Here is a 17,604-nt window from a genome sequence, read left to right on the forward strand (position 1 = left end):
ATGTATAGTGTGAGCGTTAATGAGGGCAAGACCAGCTGTGAAAGGCAGCAGCACTGTTGAAAAGAGCAGGACTCGGTTGCTGCAAAGAACCAGATTGTCAGCATATTGCATAGGAAGGGATATGAAATGTCAGCATTATTGTGTGTTGAAGGGATGCTGGTTTTATATAGTTTAAGCTTTAAATATGTTCTGGTTTCAAACTCATCCCAGTTCATGACGCAATTGTGAAGTAGTCTGCATTTGCCACAGTGGTTTGTTTGCTAAGTGGAGTTTCAACAAACCACAGTACCCCATGTTTGGATGTGATGGGAAACTGTGGCTTGTCTCCAGGGTGGATGCCTTCAACCATTTCCTCCTGCTCACATCAGAAGAGGGAGAGTATCCAAGTCAGTTCACTGACACATTTGTGTATCGGGAAGCTATAATTCCTGTTATGTGTGAACTGGCCCAGTGAATTTAGCTAGGCTCGTAGCAGGAAGTGGACTGAGTAAGAAACTTTCTCTCTGAGGTGCCGATTTTCTTTTTTAATATACTTTCAGGGAGGTGATAGTGTTCATGCTTGGCTTTTTAAAAATTTTGTTGAAGTCTTAAAAAACGGTGTTATCACTTGCAATGTTATGCCCCACTCAGCTGCCTTCATGTCTAGACCAGCCCATCTCCGGACTGTGGAAAGAGAACCTGGGAGTCCAAACCCCTTTTGCCAGACCCTTCAGACTCTCCACCCCGGACCAGGCTGCGTCTCTCTCCCACTGCACCCCTGTTGCTCCATGACTCCTTCTCCTCTTCCATTTCCCCCCAGAACTCCTTCAGCTGGCCAAAGAGAGACCTCAGACGGACATGGCGGTGGCTCGGAGGCTGGTGACCAGGGCCCTGGGATTACAGCGCAAACCTCCACGGAGCTCCGGCTGGCAAGTGCTGGATCCAGCAGAAAGCACAAGCTTGCCAGAGTAAAAAGCAGGTTGCCCTGTGTGGCTTGAGGTGATGGTCTGGGGGTGGTATTAAAACTGTACTCCTCACGATGATTGCAGGCCTCATCTGTGCTCAGCTGGCTCGGTGGTGGTTGCAGGTTTCTTTTACTATGGAAGTAGTAAGAAGTTGGTGGTGAAAGTGGCTGGTTGTGTTTGAAACCGGACAGGGATTCCAAGCCCATGAGAGTTACTGTTGGGCACTGAACTTCCTTGACACTTGCTGGGAAGGAGGCTGACCTTCATACAGGCACCACAAGAGGGCGCTCTAGCGCAAGAAGAGAACTGTCCCAATTAGCCAAGTGCAGTAGAACTGAAATACCTTATAAAGGTTTTCTTCTATGTATATGTGACTTGGCTGATTTTATTTTAATTTAAAAACCTGCGCTCTGAAAAGTTGGCCGGGGCTGGGATCTGGTGTTTTGTTTGCACGGGACGTTCCTTGGGCCCATTAAGGTGGAACTGGACAATTTTGGTTTCCCATTCCATGTCTCTTCCAAACCTCTTGTGGAGAGAAGAGAGCGCAATTTCCAGGGGTGGGAGTGCAGAAGATGCGCCCCCTGCCCCCTCCATTCACCTGTTTCAGGTTCCAGGTGTGTGTGTTTGAAACTCAGGTTTGGATCTCCTTGTGGGGGGAATGCAGCAGCCGAAGGATCAAGTGCTTCCTTGCCATTTGTCCACTAGAAATTCTCCCAGAGGAGCCGCTGGGCATTGAAGAGATGAGATGGAGGCAGAATGTGTGCTTAAGGGGTGGGGGACTCTCGCAGTTCCAACCATCACTGACCCCAGTGCAAATGCTTGCTGGACCAGACGGGAAGCAGGGTCTTAGCAGCATCAGGAGGGCCAGAGCTGCCCCAGCTCTAGTCTGCTTCTACCCCACATTGAGCCCCCCCTGTAGGTGAGCACTTAGCTGCAAACTCACTGGAAGGAAAACTTCCATTCAGTTATGTAGGGAGAACCAGTGAGACGCGCATCCCTGCCCCCACCTGGAGGGGGGGGCTGTTTTAGTTTACAAGCAGACAGGAGAGAGACATGTTTGCAGGAGTCAATATCTTATTTACTGAAGTTTGTAAATATTTTTTTCTGGGTTTTCTTCTTTAAAATTAAAGCTGTTAATACACAAATCAACATGCACGGTGGTTTTCTGAATCCTCTGTTGCCCACTATCTTGTAACAACTACTTCCTGTTCTCTAACTGGTTCCTTTTTGGGGGAAGTGGGCCCCTTCTGGACCTTAACTTTCTTCTCCGTTAGTGGTAAGAGAGAGAAAACTGCCCATTTGCCATAAGTTGTGTTTGTAAAAAACCAACCTGGAACAAACAAGTATAGATCAATCCTGCCTGGCAGCAGATTGTGGGAGGTGGCTGTAATTCTTCAGTTTGTCAAGAAGCGGCACTTTGGTCAGCACCTGACTTCCCCAAGCTGTGTGTCGCTGCCAGTTACCAACGGAAGAAGGGGAAAGCCAGTGGTGGGCTTGGCTTGGCTGCAGCATCAGGACCATGAAGTGTCATGGGCTGGCTCCATGGCTCTGTCAAGCTCCCTGCTCCCCTGTCGCTTTGCCTCGGTAACCAGCAGCGATGCACAACATTGGGAATCCAGGTCAGCCCATTGCGGCTCCACTTGAGCAGGCCTGTTACTGATTAAGCCAGTGCTCCTCAAACTTGGATCTCCAGCTGTTGTTGGACTACAACTCCCATCACCCCTAGCTAGCAGGACCAGGGGTCAGGGATGATGGGAGCTGCAGTCCAACAACAGCTGGGGGGCCCAAGTTTGAGAAGCACTGGAAACCCTTGCATTGGAATCCGGCTCAGGGCCTAAATTTTGGAAGCTCTGGTTCAATTGCTTTGAACAAGGAGCAAGCCTGCTTAACTCAATTATGGACTGACCTCTGCATACCCATCTGTTTCACTCCAGCAATGTGGGCTCTACCCAGAGCCTATGGGCACCAGAAGCAGCTTGAGGGCACATGGAAAGGGTTTGGCTGCTGTCCATATCAGCCAGGGAAGGAGAACTTTAGCACTTAAGCTGATAGCTTCAGTCACCATAACTGAGCAGCTGCCTGAAGGTGTGGCAGGTGAGAGGCATCTCCTGCTTGCAGGCTTCTGTGCTGGGAAAGGACGACAGCTCAGTGGCAGAGCACATGGCTTGATGCAGAAAATCCTATCCCTGGCACCTGCAGGCGGTGGCTTGTTAATCTTAAAATTAAGTAGCCGGTGATGGAAGGCTCTCCCTTGGAGGTCCTGGAGTGCCCCTGCCAGTCAGAGTAGAGGGTGCTCAGCTGGATGGATAAGTGGTCTGACTCCCTGGAAGGCAACTTTTGATGTCCCTCTAATCCCTTCTATTGATTGCCACTCAGAATGGCCACATCCTGGGCAGCATGGGATGCAGCTGTGTTCCTGATCCCAGTATTGCACAGGTGGTCCTACACTGGAGGAGCTGCTCTGGCAGTTACTATGCTGCTGCTGCTGCTGCTGCTGCAGCCTCCACATGGCTGACGTAGCACAGCTGCCAGGCTCAGGTAGTCTGGAACAAGCCTCACTCTTCCCAAAGAGGCAAAGTTTCTGACAAACCCCACTGTGGTGGAAGAGGTATAATGCGGATTCCTGCCCCCCCCCCCACTCCCTTGCAGTAGTAGTCGGAGACCTTGCCTGGCATTTCCATACAGCCCAGCTCCAGACAACGTTTCTTCTATTTTGGTTATAGCATAAGGGCAGCAACGGTGAAGGGATGGAGGTGGCCTGTGTTGTGGTCCTCAGGCTATTGTAAACTGCTGCTGTCAATCATTCACAAATAAGGCCTCTGGATGTCTCATCCAGCTCCTACCCATGGGAAGCAAGCCCCCTTCTCAACTTGGTAGCTGCTGAGTGGCTCCTCCTGCCCCTCATGCGCCAGGCCTGCTTGACCACCCCACATCGCTTGCCTTGCATCCTTGCAGTGTGGACTTTGGGTGCCTTGACATACTGCTGGCTTTGGTTCCTGGTCAAATGATTACACTCATCACCTGCCGAAGGAACAAAGTGGCCAGCCCTAGCCTGGCTATGTGAACTGGCCGTTAGCCTCACAACACCCCTGTGAGGTAGGTTATACATGGGGGAAAGAATAACAGACAATGAAATCCTTCCTGTGCATTACTGCAAAACATCTACAAGCAGTAAGCATCACCATCAAGTTATTCATATAGTACTTTGCATAGCTAAAATGTCTTTCCGTAATCCTCATTTTCCATGCAAAAAAGGTCTAGCGACTTTCATTTTGCAGCCTGAACTGGAGGATGAGAGAATGGGTTTGCTGTGGAAAATTCAGTCCTTGATTAAGAAGAGGGATGAACCTAGCTTGCTTTTTAGTCTCTCCACTAGCGGACAATACAATTCTGATAGCACCGTGTGTGGGTCTATAATTCATTTCTCCAGTTATAGCAGTTTTTTTTATTTTCACACATCACACAAGGGAGGTGATGGAGAGGTTCTAAGAAGGGAAAGCTCCCAAATCACTCTTGTGTTCTCTGCCTGAGCTTTAGGTATCCTTTTAATTCCTTCACCCAAAACAAGTGGGGCATAGAGCGTGGTCTACCAATGACTAGTAGCTATGGCAGAGCCTCTAGGGACAGATACAGTACACCTCTTGATTTTTACCTTTTTACCTCTAATTACCAGGTGCTTAGGACAAATAGAGGACCGTTATCTTTGTTGTCCTGCTTTCTGAACATCCTGGAGCACCTGGCTGTCTGCTTCTGGAAGCAGAAGAGTAGACTAGATGAACTGTGGTCTGCTCCAGAGAGGCAAGGTTGAACTAATTCTGTCTTGCAGCCCCATTCTTTAACCATGCAGCAGAAGAGTAAACAAAACAAAATGCAATAAAAGGACAGCAGCTGGTTCTAGTCACTGGAAATAACACAAATCACACCAGCTCTTTCTTTTCCTGGACAAAAGCACTTTAAGAGATTCAAGTAGGGTGTAGATCTGTCAGCACCTGTTGCAATGCGAGTGCATGGCCTCAAACAAACAGAGGCACATGTGCTGAGCACCATTATGCATTTACTAATGTGTGTGTTTTTAAGCTCTCCCTTCCTGCACCATCACAGGATAGCCTGACTTAGTAAGAAGGGATGTGTGACCTCGAGGGCATAAAGCCATTAGTTATCTTTGGTAGTGGGTTTCTTATTTGCAGTATTCATGGTGGGGGTGGGAAGTGAAGGGGGGTGGCAGGAAGGTACGTGTCAAAGGAAAAATGTAGGCAAGGGAATAGCTTACTGTCTTAAAAAAAATTCACAGTCTAGTGGCATCAAAAACCAAGATATATGAAATGACTTGGCAGATTTTTCCTCACTGTGGTATCTCAAACCTTCTGTCAAAACTGAGTGTCAGAGGTGCTCTCAGAGAAGGAGGTGCCAACGAGTGTGACAGTACAGGAAATTAATACGACAGAGTGTCTCAAGACCTCCGTGTGTCATGATTCTTCTGTTCTGCGCCAGTGGTGTAGAGTCGGATTTTTCAAATCTTTATCAAGGCAGAACACGAAGGCCGAGAAAGGAATTCCCTTAAAAATGAAAATATTTTGGCAGCACCAGGCATCCTTTACGCAGGTTGTGGGCAGGTGGCGCTGCTGCCTCTGTATGAACAAAGGTGTGATGAGAGCTTGCAAATAATTCCTTGTGAATAAGTTAGGGTCCCCACGAAGGGTAAGGAGGTCTTACAGGTAGTGCAAAATCGTCATTCAGCTGGAATGGATGTGAAATAAGTGTCAACCCGTTTTCTTCTGCTGAACACCATAAAGTAGGCATGGAGCACACACTTGAAAATAACTTACAAAGCTAATTTTAAAAGTTCATAGTTGTTTGCTTGATTACTTTAGTTTTCTGTGCAGTGGTTAGGGAAATCTTGGGAAAAGGTATTCTTCCCTCCTTAAAAAGAGGCCAATTAAGACACTTGGTTGTTGAGGAGTCCATTGAAATCAAACTGTTCTTCTATTTCTTCACTGAAGGCATCAGCTGCAGTCGGGGTGAGGGGGAGGAAAAAATGGGAAAAGACAGTGTCATAGGCAGTTTTGCTACCCGTGTCTGAAAGCAGAAAGCCGTGTGTCTAAATTGCCCCTTACTAGGGTTGCATTTCTTTTAAAAAACACGTTTCATTTGTTTAATTGTGTAAATTACTCTAGCATTTTTTGGTAACAAAGTGTAGTACATAAGTTAAATAAAACAAACGAATGAGAATTCAGATAAATAAGTTGCAATCAAAAACCAATTAATTTCACTTGCAGCCTGTACAGGTCACAGAAATGTTACAGGAAGGAGTTAGGCTGAGTCTCCGTGCCTTGTAAACTGGAGACCCCACTGTGTGTGTCTGGATAGTAGAATAACTAAATATTTTGTGCCAGTTCTGGATGGAAAACACAAAGCGACAAGCATATGAAGAACAGTCGTGTCTCCTCATAGAAAGCAATGGGAATTTAAATGGGGAGTTGTCTGTATTTTAAAACTGCCTATGAAATGTAGATTTTATCTGAAATTTGGTTGGTCCAATGTATTGAAAGAGTGGTAGGATGCCTAGAAATGTCACGCCAACTGGGTGCAAAACTCCCAAGCAACAGACAGTGCTACAGGCCAAGTCTCACATTGACATCCATCACAAGAGGACAATGAATGGGAGTTACAGCAGTGAATAAACTAGTGCCCATTAACTAAACAAATGTCATTCTAACAAATGAGTAATGAAATGGGGGGGGGGGACAGAAAAGAAGGAATCCTTCTACACTCTGATGTGTACACTCCAGTGTGGGCAACCTGTGCCCCTCCCGCTCCCGCCAGCCTGCCTGGTCAGGGGTGACAGAACAGCAACACCTGCAAGGCCACAGATCCCCTTTGCTTTACACACACCGCTGAATCACCCCCTTGATGCAAAGCTCATCTCTCCCGCTAGACTTTTCTCTTTTTCTTCTATAATGAACTTACCTATATGGCAGTTGTACATCCAGACCCGGTGAAGTTCGTACTTGCACTTGCACTTCATGACGTTATTGGAATAATCGGACTCTGCCACTTCTTTGTTTGGGTTGACAATGATCTGGGAAGGACAGACAAAGGGATCTTAGGGCCATCTTATCTAAGACATAGATCCTGATCCAGAAGTGGGGGAATGCTGGGGCTGCATGTATTCAAACTATCCTGTTTGCGGAGGTGTAGAATATGCAGTTCAATAGGTCTACTCAAAGTATGACTAATTTTGGAGACCACAGTTCTCTGCACTCTCTCACATCCTGTTTCTTTCTGTCTGAACTTTTTCATCCTTTTTGAGAACTTAACATCACATATTAACAGCATAAATGAATAAAAACAATCTATTTCCCTGAAATTATTTGCTACTCATTCTACACAACTTGGGGGTGCGAGTGGCACTGTGGGCTATAGCCTCAGCGCCTAGGACTTGCCGATCGAAAGGTCGGCGGTTCGAATCCCCACGGCGGGGTGCGCTCCCGTCGCTCGGTCCCAGGGCCTGCCAACCTAGCAGTTCGAAAGCACCCCTGGGTGCAAGTAGATAAATAGGGACCGCTTACTGGCAGGAAGGTAAACGGCGTTCTGTGTGCTGCTCTGGTGCCGGTTCGCCAGACCAGCTTCGTCACGCTGGCCACGTGACCTGGAAGTGTCTGCGGACAGCGCTGGCTCCCGGCCTCTAGAGTGAGATGAGCGCACAACCCTAGAGTCTGTCAAGACTGGCCTGTACGGGCAGGGGTACCTTTACCTTTACCTTTACTACACAACTTCAGACACAATTGCTCACCAATTGGGCAGGTTAAACCCAAGTAAATATTATTTATTTATACCCCACAGAGTTTTTAAAAAACTGGATTATTTTATTGTGGTTTCATTATCATTTCTCAAAGACCTTGTTACTTATAAAAATAAAAATCATAAGAACAGTCATGAAGGCAAGAGGAGTACAAAAACAATAAAATAATAATAAAAGCTTAAAACAAAATGAATAGCATAAAATGTATTCCATGCTGCAATGCAAGGCTGATACTTATACCAAACATATCAAGTATTTATGAATAGACCTTGATATTTAATGTGACCACAGGCAGGATTTTAAAAACCTTTTCAAGTTGTCCTTTGCTTTCTATTTGCAATTAACTCTGAAGAAGTATCTTGGGAAATGCATATTATGGTTTTGTAGGTTGCCTAATGGTCAGTTCACAAGTTGCAAAATATCTATAGGATTCCTAAATCAGGGACAGGGGACTGGTGTGGCCCTCAAGCTGCTGCTGGACTCCAGCTCCTTGGCCCCAACCAGCATGGCTAGTAGCCAAGAATGTCAAGCACTGTAGTCCAACAACATCTGCTGGTCCTAAGTCAGCCACCCTGTCCTAAAGCTGAAACACCGTTCTTAACTGGCCCCTTTTATATGGCATTTAAACATGCAGTACTCCTCGCCTGGAAGCTGTACGCCGGTTCCCTCGGCCAATAAAGTGAGATGAGCGCCACAATCCTAGAACTGGTCACGACTGGACCTAATGGTCCCTTTACCTTTACTCCTCGCCACCACCTGCAACCTGAATGCTACTATCCACCTAAAAGGTTTACTGCCACTTGGTTTTGGTGATGGCATGAACTGGCTCTTAGCTACTCTGATAGCACTCCAGAATCTGAAGAATCCCAGCTTACCCGGAAAAAGTATTCTCCTGGCACAAGATCTGTAATGTCAATCCACTGGCAGTCAATGTCATGCCGGTACACATCCCAGCATCCAACCGTGATCCCTTGCTCCCCAAAATTGGCGCATTCATATTGCTTCTGGAAACCTAAAGGGGGAAAGGAAGCACATGTGGAAAAAACAGGAGCAGCAGCAGCGTGGTGCCAAGAGGCCCTGTAGGAAGTCCTGGCTTCAGGGAAGTGTTTGGGCTGTAGAACTTGGAAGCCCAACCTTGTTGTGACGCCCCGGATGCTTAATTTACAGCCCCACCTCCCAGGTTAGTTGGCAACGGCTATTTTCTCTCCTTTCCCCAGTCTTGCCAGGGGCTGTTATGCCTCCCCTCCAGCTCTAGTGCTCTGATGAAAGTGTCAAGCAAGTGGTTCCAAGTGCGGATGTACAATCCATGTGCGCATCTCATGCATCTGTCCTTGAGCAGCATAGAGATGACTGGGGCACCAACCATGCTTAAAGCAGAGCTTTAGGGGCCTCTGGAGCAGAACTTCCCTTTCCACTGAGTCTCTGCCTCACCACACTTGTCCCAATTGTGAATGAATACTACAATCAATTTGCAACAGACCGAGGACCGCAACACAGCCAAGTTAAGACAGCCAAGAATTCACATCAGTTCACAAGCTGACACAAAAAATCCTCACACCTTTGCATATGTGTTCTCATGATATACAATTTTTCACAAGCAATTTCACCCTAACTATATGCATTTTCACACGTTATGTTCAGGAATGTTTGCTTTGGGGGGCCAAACCTTTTATCAATATACACAGTTTTGTATGACACCTGTAAACAGCTTTGAGGTGGTTCTCTCCCCCCCATCAAGCAAATTTTATGAAATAAATAATAAACTTTTTGTTGCTCCTGTAGACCTGCACTGTATCATTTGAAGAAGTGCAAATTTTGAAGGATTGTTACATTTCATTTTGTACGGATTTTGTTTTGAGAATCACGAATTCTTAAACGTGAATTGCACACATTTCTCCACCCATCTTTAGCAGACCCCCCAGTAGAAATGAGAGCGGAATGGGTTATTTTACATTGGAGTGTATTTCATGGGTATATTAGGAATGCATGTACCGTCTAGGCATTCGCTGTCTTCCAAGCAGAAGCTGGCCTTGTGACCTTCCGCTACCTTTGTCCCATTGAGGTCCAGCAGATCATAATGTGTGAACACTTCCATGCTGTGGTAATGCCTGCATGAGTGAGAAGAAAGCAAACAGTTTGATGAAGGACAGGTTCCATACTTCTACAGCAATGCTGCCCAGATTTATTGACAGCGCCGCCTGGGGTGTAATTCCTCTTATTTGGGGAAGCAACTTCACCCCTTGATCTTCCTGCCTCGTGGGCTGTAGACTAACACATATCAAAATGCCATATAGCATATGCAATGCTACAGCCAAAGCAAGTCAACACCTTTATTCACTGGGAGGAGGAAATGCTGTTTTCCAGTAGGATTGGTGATGTGGAGCCAGAAGCATAGCTCTAATTCCCTAGAGGACATGTGATCCTTTCCTTAACCAAGTTATTAGCAGGCATTTTTCAGACAATGCTCACTAGCCAGATCAGAATGTACCCTAAATGTGGGAATTTTGTAACAAAAATTTAGCCTTATAACATTAGTATAGAAGCAGGAAATCAACACCATATGCAGCCATTTAATCTGGGAATTCATGTTACTCTGACCCAGACAACAGCACATTTGAGTCCATGTGCCATAGCTCATTGCACAAGAGTGTATTAACTTATGGTCTGTGTGTGTGGTTTGGGAGCTGCACAGTCAGGGAAAAAACAACGCTGTCCAGGGTTGTAAAGACTGCGGAGAGAATAATTGGGTGCACTCTTCCCACCTTGGATCAAATCTATGCTTCCAGGTGCCATAAGAAAGCTGCAGAGATAGCGCAGGATAGTGCGCACACCGGAAATGATCTCTTTCAGCTTCTGCCTTCTGGAAGAAGGTACAGGGTTATAAAGACTAAGACTAGCTGCCTGAGAAACAGTTTCTATCCAAATGCGATTTTGGTTTTAAACACAGTGTAAGGTAGTCTCTGTGGGAGTATATTGTATTCAATTATGGGGTATCAGAGTTTTTAGGGGCTAACCAGGCTGGGATAGCTGGGATAGCAGGCTTGTGGGTTTTTGACTGTCTGATGTAGATTTTTTCAATTTTGTTGTTCTGTATGGGACAATGACAATAAAGATTACTGTATCCTATCAAGCCAAGCACATGCTTTAGGAACCCAAGAAGAGCCTGCTGGATCAGGGCAGAGGTCCGCCTGTCCTCACAGGGGCCAGGCAGCTGCCTCTGGCAAGCCCCAAAGCAGGATGCAAGCATGAGAGCAAGCTCTCCTGCTGCCGTTTCCAGCAACTGTTATTCGGACGGATACAGTCTCTGACCATGGAGACAAAAACATAGCCATGATGGCTAGTAACCACCATGAATTTGTCTAATCCAATGGGTGGTCATCGCTACCTGCTGGGGCTACAAATCTCATCATTTAATTCTGCCCTGTATAAAGAAGTAGTTTCTTTCGTCCATCCTGAATCTTCCAACATTCAGTTTCATCTGATGTCCCTGAGTCCTAGTATTATGAGAGAGGGGGGAAAACTCCTCAACTCACTTTCTCCATGCCAAGCATAAGTTGAGACTCGCCTTGTTTCTAAACCAAAATGCCCCAACTGCTGAAAGCTTTCCTCATAGGGGAAATTTCCACTCATTTTGTCCTCAAGGATTGGGAATATTTTAGCTGAGTGTATCATAAGCCAAAGCACCTGAAGCAAAGAGGTCCAACTCTGCTCTGCTCAGGCTCAAAACTGGGCTGCTCAACCCATGTGGTAGTAAAACAGTTGACAGGCGTGTTAAGTTTCTTCACAAGAGTAAGTTGCAGTTATTCCAAATAACAAAATGCCAAAAAATACTCTGCATTCTGCTATGGGGCAGATTGTATTGTCAGAGGTCCACAGAACCTCACTAGAAGCACTCAGCATATCAGTTATATTTTTGCTGGGTGCTTTCAGAATATTTCTATTTTGGGCTGGGTTTCAATAACATACTGACAAATTAAAATTACACAATTAAAGTTGATTTGGCACTCTTATGCAACAACCCCCCCCCCGCCCAACTTTCTGCAAAAAGGAAAGTGAAAGGAAAAATGCACTGGGCAGTGTGAAACAACACTAGCTTGACGCAACATCAACTAACATCTGCATACGAACCATGTGGTCTTTGAGTGAAGAGGGGGAAAGGGGCACTGCCCCACCAGCCAACCCTCACCTGCCTGCCTTCTTACTGACAACCAGTTCAGGGTGTGGCTCTGCCTCTCAGCTTCCTTCGCTTGAGTCTCACGGCTGCCCCTGTAGAACTGAGCAGCAGGAGCAAGTTGCCTCTGTCTCCATCACTGCCTCTGCCTCCCACCCCAGGAGTGCCAATGAGCACCAGACACCGCTGGAGCTATGAGCCCTCTCCAAAAAGCACAAACGTGAAACCCTTGACCAATTACTTGGCGGCTATCATGGACTTGGGCTTGAGACTATTAGCACCTACGGAGCTAGCAAGTTAGAAACCTGTGGAGAGGATGCTAAGGGAGAGCCATAGCGTCTCTCAAAGAGCCACTGTTCCCTGTTTTTTGCCTTCAAAGCACCTAGCACCAATATCCGCAAGTTAAGCCCTACACTCAGGCGATGCTTGAGTCTAGATGAACATTGAGATTTGCCCCATTTGGAAACCAAGCTCCTCTAATGGACACATCACAGTTTAAGGGAAGCCAAGCATCTGAAAAGTGGAGCTCGCTTGCTCTTTTTCACTTGTAAAAATAAACCATGGCTTAATATTAAACAGCTGATATTCAGTATCAGGTAGCAGCACCTAGTACACCCATCGTGTTTATTCTATTTAAATATGTTGACATAAGGGGAGGGGGGGCATAAAGGGAAATTTTAATTGCCCTGGAATCACTGTCAGATGTTCTTTGGTTTCCTTTTACCTGCCTGTTAAGTAGCCCTCCCTGCCTCCCTGGTTTTGTATCCTGGACAAAAATGCTCAGGAACAGGCTGAGATGGTCAGGGAGAGGAAGAAAAATTTGAGATGTCCAAACTATTTACATTGAGGTTGGATGCTCAAAGTATTTCCAGTGCAAAAAAGAAAAAGAAATAAAAAGCTTTAAACCTCAGGTCTGACTCCGTTGCTAAAATATGTCTGCTCATTCAGATAGTTGTTTATATTATGGTGTTTACAGACTGGAAATACTGAAGAGGAATTGAGTCTGTATTCCTTAGTGCAAACAGAGACTGGCTTAAACAAATGGATGGGCTACAGCTGCCTCACTTAACTCGAGCTTGTTTGGAAATGCCAGAGAGTCAGCGTGCTGAAGTGGGACTCCTCTTTCTTTTTCTTTTTCTGGTGGGCTCTGGGATTAAGCAGAAAGAGGCCTGTAGAACTCATGACCCACCCAGGTAGACGTGGCCCAACAGCCACCAGAGGCCGATAACTGTGATGTGTTTGCAGCTGACTGAGTACTGCAAAAATGGGGAGGCGGTGGGCCCCATAATGCTTGCTGAATTTGGTTAGGTGAATCACAAGTTATTCAGACCTGCGCTAGATGGGAAATGGGGCCCCTCCTGAAATGATGAACGCCTGCATAATTCAAGAAACTCACCCCGTCAGCCCAAAGATTACTGCTAGCACAACAGGACTCCCTTCCCCCTTCCACGCATGCCCAGCACTCCCCAGAACGGCTTCAGAGGGATGGAGGAACCCCTACGTAGGGGTTGCACAGGGAAAAGGGGGGGAGTCCAATTGTATTAACAGTAATCTTTGTGTTTATGGGACCCCAATTTAGTGCTACATTAGATACAACATTACCAGTTGTATCCAACTAAAATCTATGAACCTAAGTTAGTCATGTCTATTAACTTCAATGGATCTACTCTGAGTAGGACTAGCACTGGCTACAACCTTACATATCTTTGCTGATGAATATGGTGTAATGTAATATACTAGGTAAGGGAGTATAAACTGGGAATATTAACTTCTTGAGAGTCACCTCAACAGATTGCTAAAGGGTTATTGTATTGTTTTTAGGCACAAGTGTATTGGCTGATTTGGTGCTCCAGAGATAGGGGCTGCTTCCGTGTGGGGTTTGAAGCTCAGTCAAGGCTGCTCACACATACAAGTTTCCCATACTATCCAGAGAAAGCCACTTCCATCAAAATGCTGCCCTGCATTACTTTCCCACTTTATTCAGATTTACTGTTTCTGCAGAAAATAATGTACATAAAAACAAACAAAAGTGTTGATTTTGGATTAAATGGGCAAAAAATATGGGGTGGCCTTTTGATAAGGATGATGTTGTGTGGAAGCTGCAGCCAACCTACATGCTTGAGCAGCAGTAAGTCCACAATGAACTTTTCCTGTGGAAGCCTCCCTGCCGAAGGCAAAGCTTCCCGTTGCAGCAAGAGGCGAGTATTAGCTCCGTATACACTCATGCAAGTGCTGAGCCTGCTCTGAACTTATTGGATGAAAGACTGGGATTCAAAACATATATTATTATTTTTTTAGACTGTACATCACGCTTTGAAAGGAATGAATGAATATCTGTGAAGAAGACTTGCTTTTTCTCCCTGGTTTGCTTTTTAGGCATATTTAGAGTGGGGATAATGAGCCAGTGGGGACAAGGATCACAGAACTGGATCCCAGAGCACTAGGTTCAAATACCCACTAAAACACACAGCACATTGTGCTAACCTAACTCTAGCCTTGGGCCAGCTGTTGTCTCTCAGCCTAACCTACCTCACAGAGTTCTTGTAAGGATCAGCTGGGTGGTGTCTGGTCTATCCAGTGCCAGCAGTGGCACATGACACCTCAGGCACCCACCAGGGTTCCCAACAAGGCCCATTTTGCCAACACCTGTCCTGCAATGGGCCCTCCCACTTGCCCATGTCCACAGGTTCAGGTTTATCAAGCACCATCAGTGAGCGTTTTGTTTTGGAAGCCACCATTTTGACGTCCCTAGGATGCACTAGAACAATGCTATGCCAGGGCATTGTGGGAACATCAAAATGGCCCCCAAAACAGATTTTGCAGTGATGGTGCTGCTCCGTGGATGGTAGTTCACTGGAAGGCACTTCCCTAGAGCAGCCTTGGATATCCCTGTGACCAGAGTGACTGCTTCCTCCATGCCACTCCTAGCCTATGTCATTTCAGGGGATGTAGAGGATGCCTCAATTACCTAATTAGGCCTAGTGGGGCCTAAAAATATATACAGAAGAGATGCTGAACCTAGCTCACTGGCTGCTGGCAGATGTGGACATTGAACCTGAACACTGAGTTCACAACCAGCGTTTTATCCACAGGGCTGCCCTACATTTTACATGGATCTTAATCTGCCTTTTATCAAATTTGCTGAGGCCAGAACTCTGACCACCCCAAGTTTTTTTTCTACTGGGTAAATCCGCAACGGTGCTGGTGAACAGCAAAGTCTTGCCTGTGACAGTCGTGCCAAATCCAGGAATGGCGTCCACTTTTGGGGCGGAAGTCAGCCTGTCCGTTGTTGTGGATCTGGGATGAGAAACGCAGGAGCCTCCTATAGCCAGTGGAAATGGAGGTGTTGACAGCTGAGGAGGCCAGGCAGTTCTCTTCCAGCGCGCATTGCAGCATGAACATGGGCCGGTCTTCCAGGTATGATGTGTATTCCACTTCCTTGGCATTGAGGACAAGGTCAGCTGCAGCTGGAGGCCAGAAAAGAAAGGGGAGTCTTAGCCCCGACATACAGACTTTTCAGGCCAAATATGATGCCAGCACCCTCCATGTTGCATTAGCTGTGTTTTTCCGTACCGCACAGCTATGTTTTCCTATATATCACTATGCTTCTTACATCCATGGGCTTAGTGAGGTGGTCAAAAATGTTGCGTGCAGAGCATTAAAGAGTTCTGGATTCTTTTTTGTTAAAGCACAACATCAGGTCATTTCTTTTTTTAAAAAAAGTTAAAAGCTTCATTTAAAAAATCCCATGTTTCTCTAACAACAACAAAACCCCCAAGATCTCTTTATAACTCCATACACAGAGTTCTTGGGCAGCTTACCATTGTATGGTCTACTTGAGATCTGCAAAGCCCTAAGGGGAGGCCTTTATGGGACTGCCTGGTAAGCTTTAAAGTGGAAGGCCTATTAGAGAACACAATCAATCACCAGAAAGACAAGCAAAACTACATACCGCTCAGACACCTTTTAATTATATCACAGTGAAAAAGCGACAAAGCCACCAGGGATTATGGAGGAAAGTGAATCCCTTTTATGCCCCCCCCCCATTTGCTGGACCTATTTGTCTTCAGATTGGCAGTCACAATTTACTCTGGAGGAGCTCCTCTGCCTAGAAATTCCATCCATTTTGGCCAAGAGGAAAAAGTTGTGCATTTTTAGATCCCTTGTAGTAGTGAATGGGGGAAGAGACACCTTCCCTTTATGCAGAAATGCTTGGAACTCAAAATAATAATAATTTGAAGCAGAGAGAGCCCTGAGTGACTCAGAAACAGAGCTTTAAAACAGAGTTTTAAAAATTCACCAATACAAGGCAAATCTCATTTATAATGGCAGCTGTCACAAAACAACAAAACAAAACAAAGATCCAGGGCAAAAAATATAAATGGGGGGTTTGTCTTTCTGGTACCTAGAAAAGGAAGTTTCACAACTCACTTTCTGTGCAGGAAACGCCAGCTGCAAAGCGCCCACCTCCTCTGGGGCAGAATACGTGGGTATCGTGGCGGCAGTGTGACAGGGCCATCTCTGTCCCAGAACATTTTGTCCCACTCATGAGAACATCACTGATGCTCGTTTCTCCATACCAGTACCAGGTTTCCTAGCAGAAAACAGAGCAATGGAAGCAGAATTTAATGCTAAAAAAAAGAGCAATGTATGCTTTACAATAAATAATAATAATTGCAAGTTCATGGAAACATGAGATTTGTCATTTCTGAGGCTCCCAAGACCCAGCAGCCTACTTTGCATGGAGCACTTGAAAATGCTGAAGGCAGCTTCAGACAATTTCTCATTTTTCTTTTTGAAGATTAAGAGGCTCCCCATGAAGGATTCTGAAAGGCTTGCAGCAACAAAATCATTAAGCTGCGTCTTCTCCTGATGCTAAAGTACAGCATTACTCCTGTGCTTTTACTGACTAAAAGAGAGAGAAAATAAGGCCCTGGTCCCATAGGAAGAGTGGCTTCAATATCCAACCTTATCAGTGCAAATGAAACTGGGGCCACCTGGCCTCCTCCTCGTGCCACAACACCTCCACATGATGCTGTTCTCAGCAAAATGTCACCCCACACACCCAGGCCCACCTCATCCACATTTACTGTTTCTGTTGGGTTGTTTTACTTCTGTTTTACTGATCAGATTTCACCATGACAGGCAAATCTGAATTAAATGGGAAAGCAAAAAGTGATGGCATTTTGATGCTGCACAAAACTTGCCGACACGATTAGCACCGAATACACAATCAATGGCAGAGTGGAAGCGCCCTCAGGTGTCTGTAAGGAGCCCTTCGAGAACTCTCTCCCACAGGAGGCAGTGATGGCCAGCAGAGGATCAAGCAAACGCACGGAGGATGAGCTACCAATGGCTACTAGCTATGATAGCTACTGTCACTGTCAGAGGCAGAAGATGCTGGGCATCGCAGGTGGACAGAGTGCTGCTGCACTCAGGTTCCACTTGCAGGCTTCTCACAGCCATCTGGTCAGCTACTGGGTAAGCAGGATGATGGGCTAGATGGGCCTTTGTATTAAGAAAATTAAAAAAACTTTCTTGTAAGTACCCCTTGCTAATCAATGTATGAGTCCCTCCCTACTACTCTAAATCGAGTTTGTTTTTTCTAAAAAGTCTGTGAATCACCTGTTGCATTAATCTGCCTTATAACTTCACACAGGCAGTGTCAGGACTCAGCTACATTAGTA

General features: G+C 45.9%; 2 protein-coding genes across 3 annotated transcripts in view; one reads left to right on the top strand and one right to left on the bottom strand.

Annotated features, from left to right (window-relative positions):
- The window catches only part of R3HCC1 (R3H domain and coiled-coil containing 1), a gene marked incomplete at its 5' end in the record, with an annotated part of 426,543 nt that extends 424,450 nt beyond the window's left edge, over window positions 1–2,093 (top strand). The window contains one exon of the mRNA XM_083715366.1: window positions 800–2,093. Coding sequence (XP_083571492.1) covers window positions 800–951 — 152 coding nt within the window. The 3' untranslated portion in view covers window positions 952–2,093. The remainder of the gene's footprint in view (window positions 1–799) is intronic.
- LOXL2 (lysyl oxidase like 2) overlaps window positions 2,001–17,604 on the bottom strand; it is a 76,690-nt gene continuing 61,086 nt past the window's right edge. The window contains exons 9-15 of one of the 2 annotated variants that reach the window (XR_014558126.1): window positions 16,349–16,511; window positions 15,141–15,384; window positions 9,739–9,854; window positions 8,622–8,758; window positions 6,912–7,023; window positions 2,901–5,951; window positions 2,001–2,624 (exon numbers count right to left, since the gene is read on the bottom strand). Coding sequence is in view for 1 of the 2 variants with exons in the window: in XM_083713553.1 (XP_083569679.1) it covers window positions 5,881–5,951; window positions 6,912–7,023; window positions 8,622–8,758; window positions 9,739–9,854; window positions 15,141–15,384; window positions 16,349–16,511 (843 nt within the window). In the remaining variant the exon portion in view is untranslated. Of the gene's footprint in view, window positions 5,952–6,911; window positions 7,024–8,621; window positions 8,759–9,738; window positions 9,855–15,140; window positions 15,385–16,348; window positions 16,512–17,604 lie in introns of both variants that reach the window. The other variant, XM_083713553.1, reaches the window with a different exon arrangement.

This window comes from Podarcis gaigeae (genome assembly GCF_964106915.1).
Source record: "Podarcis gaigeae genome assembly, chromosome: 15".
Taxonomy (NCBI): domain Eukaryota; kingdom Metazoa; phylum Chordata; class Lepidosauria; order Squamata; family Lacertidae; genus Podarcis; species Podarcis gaigeae.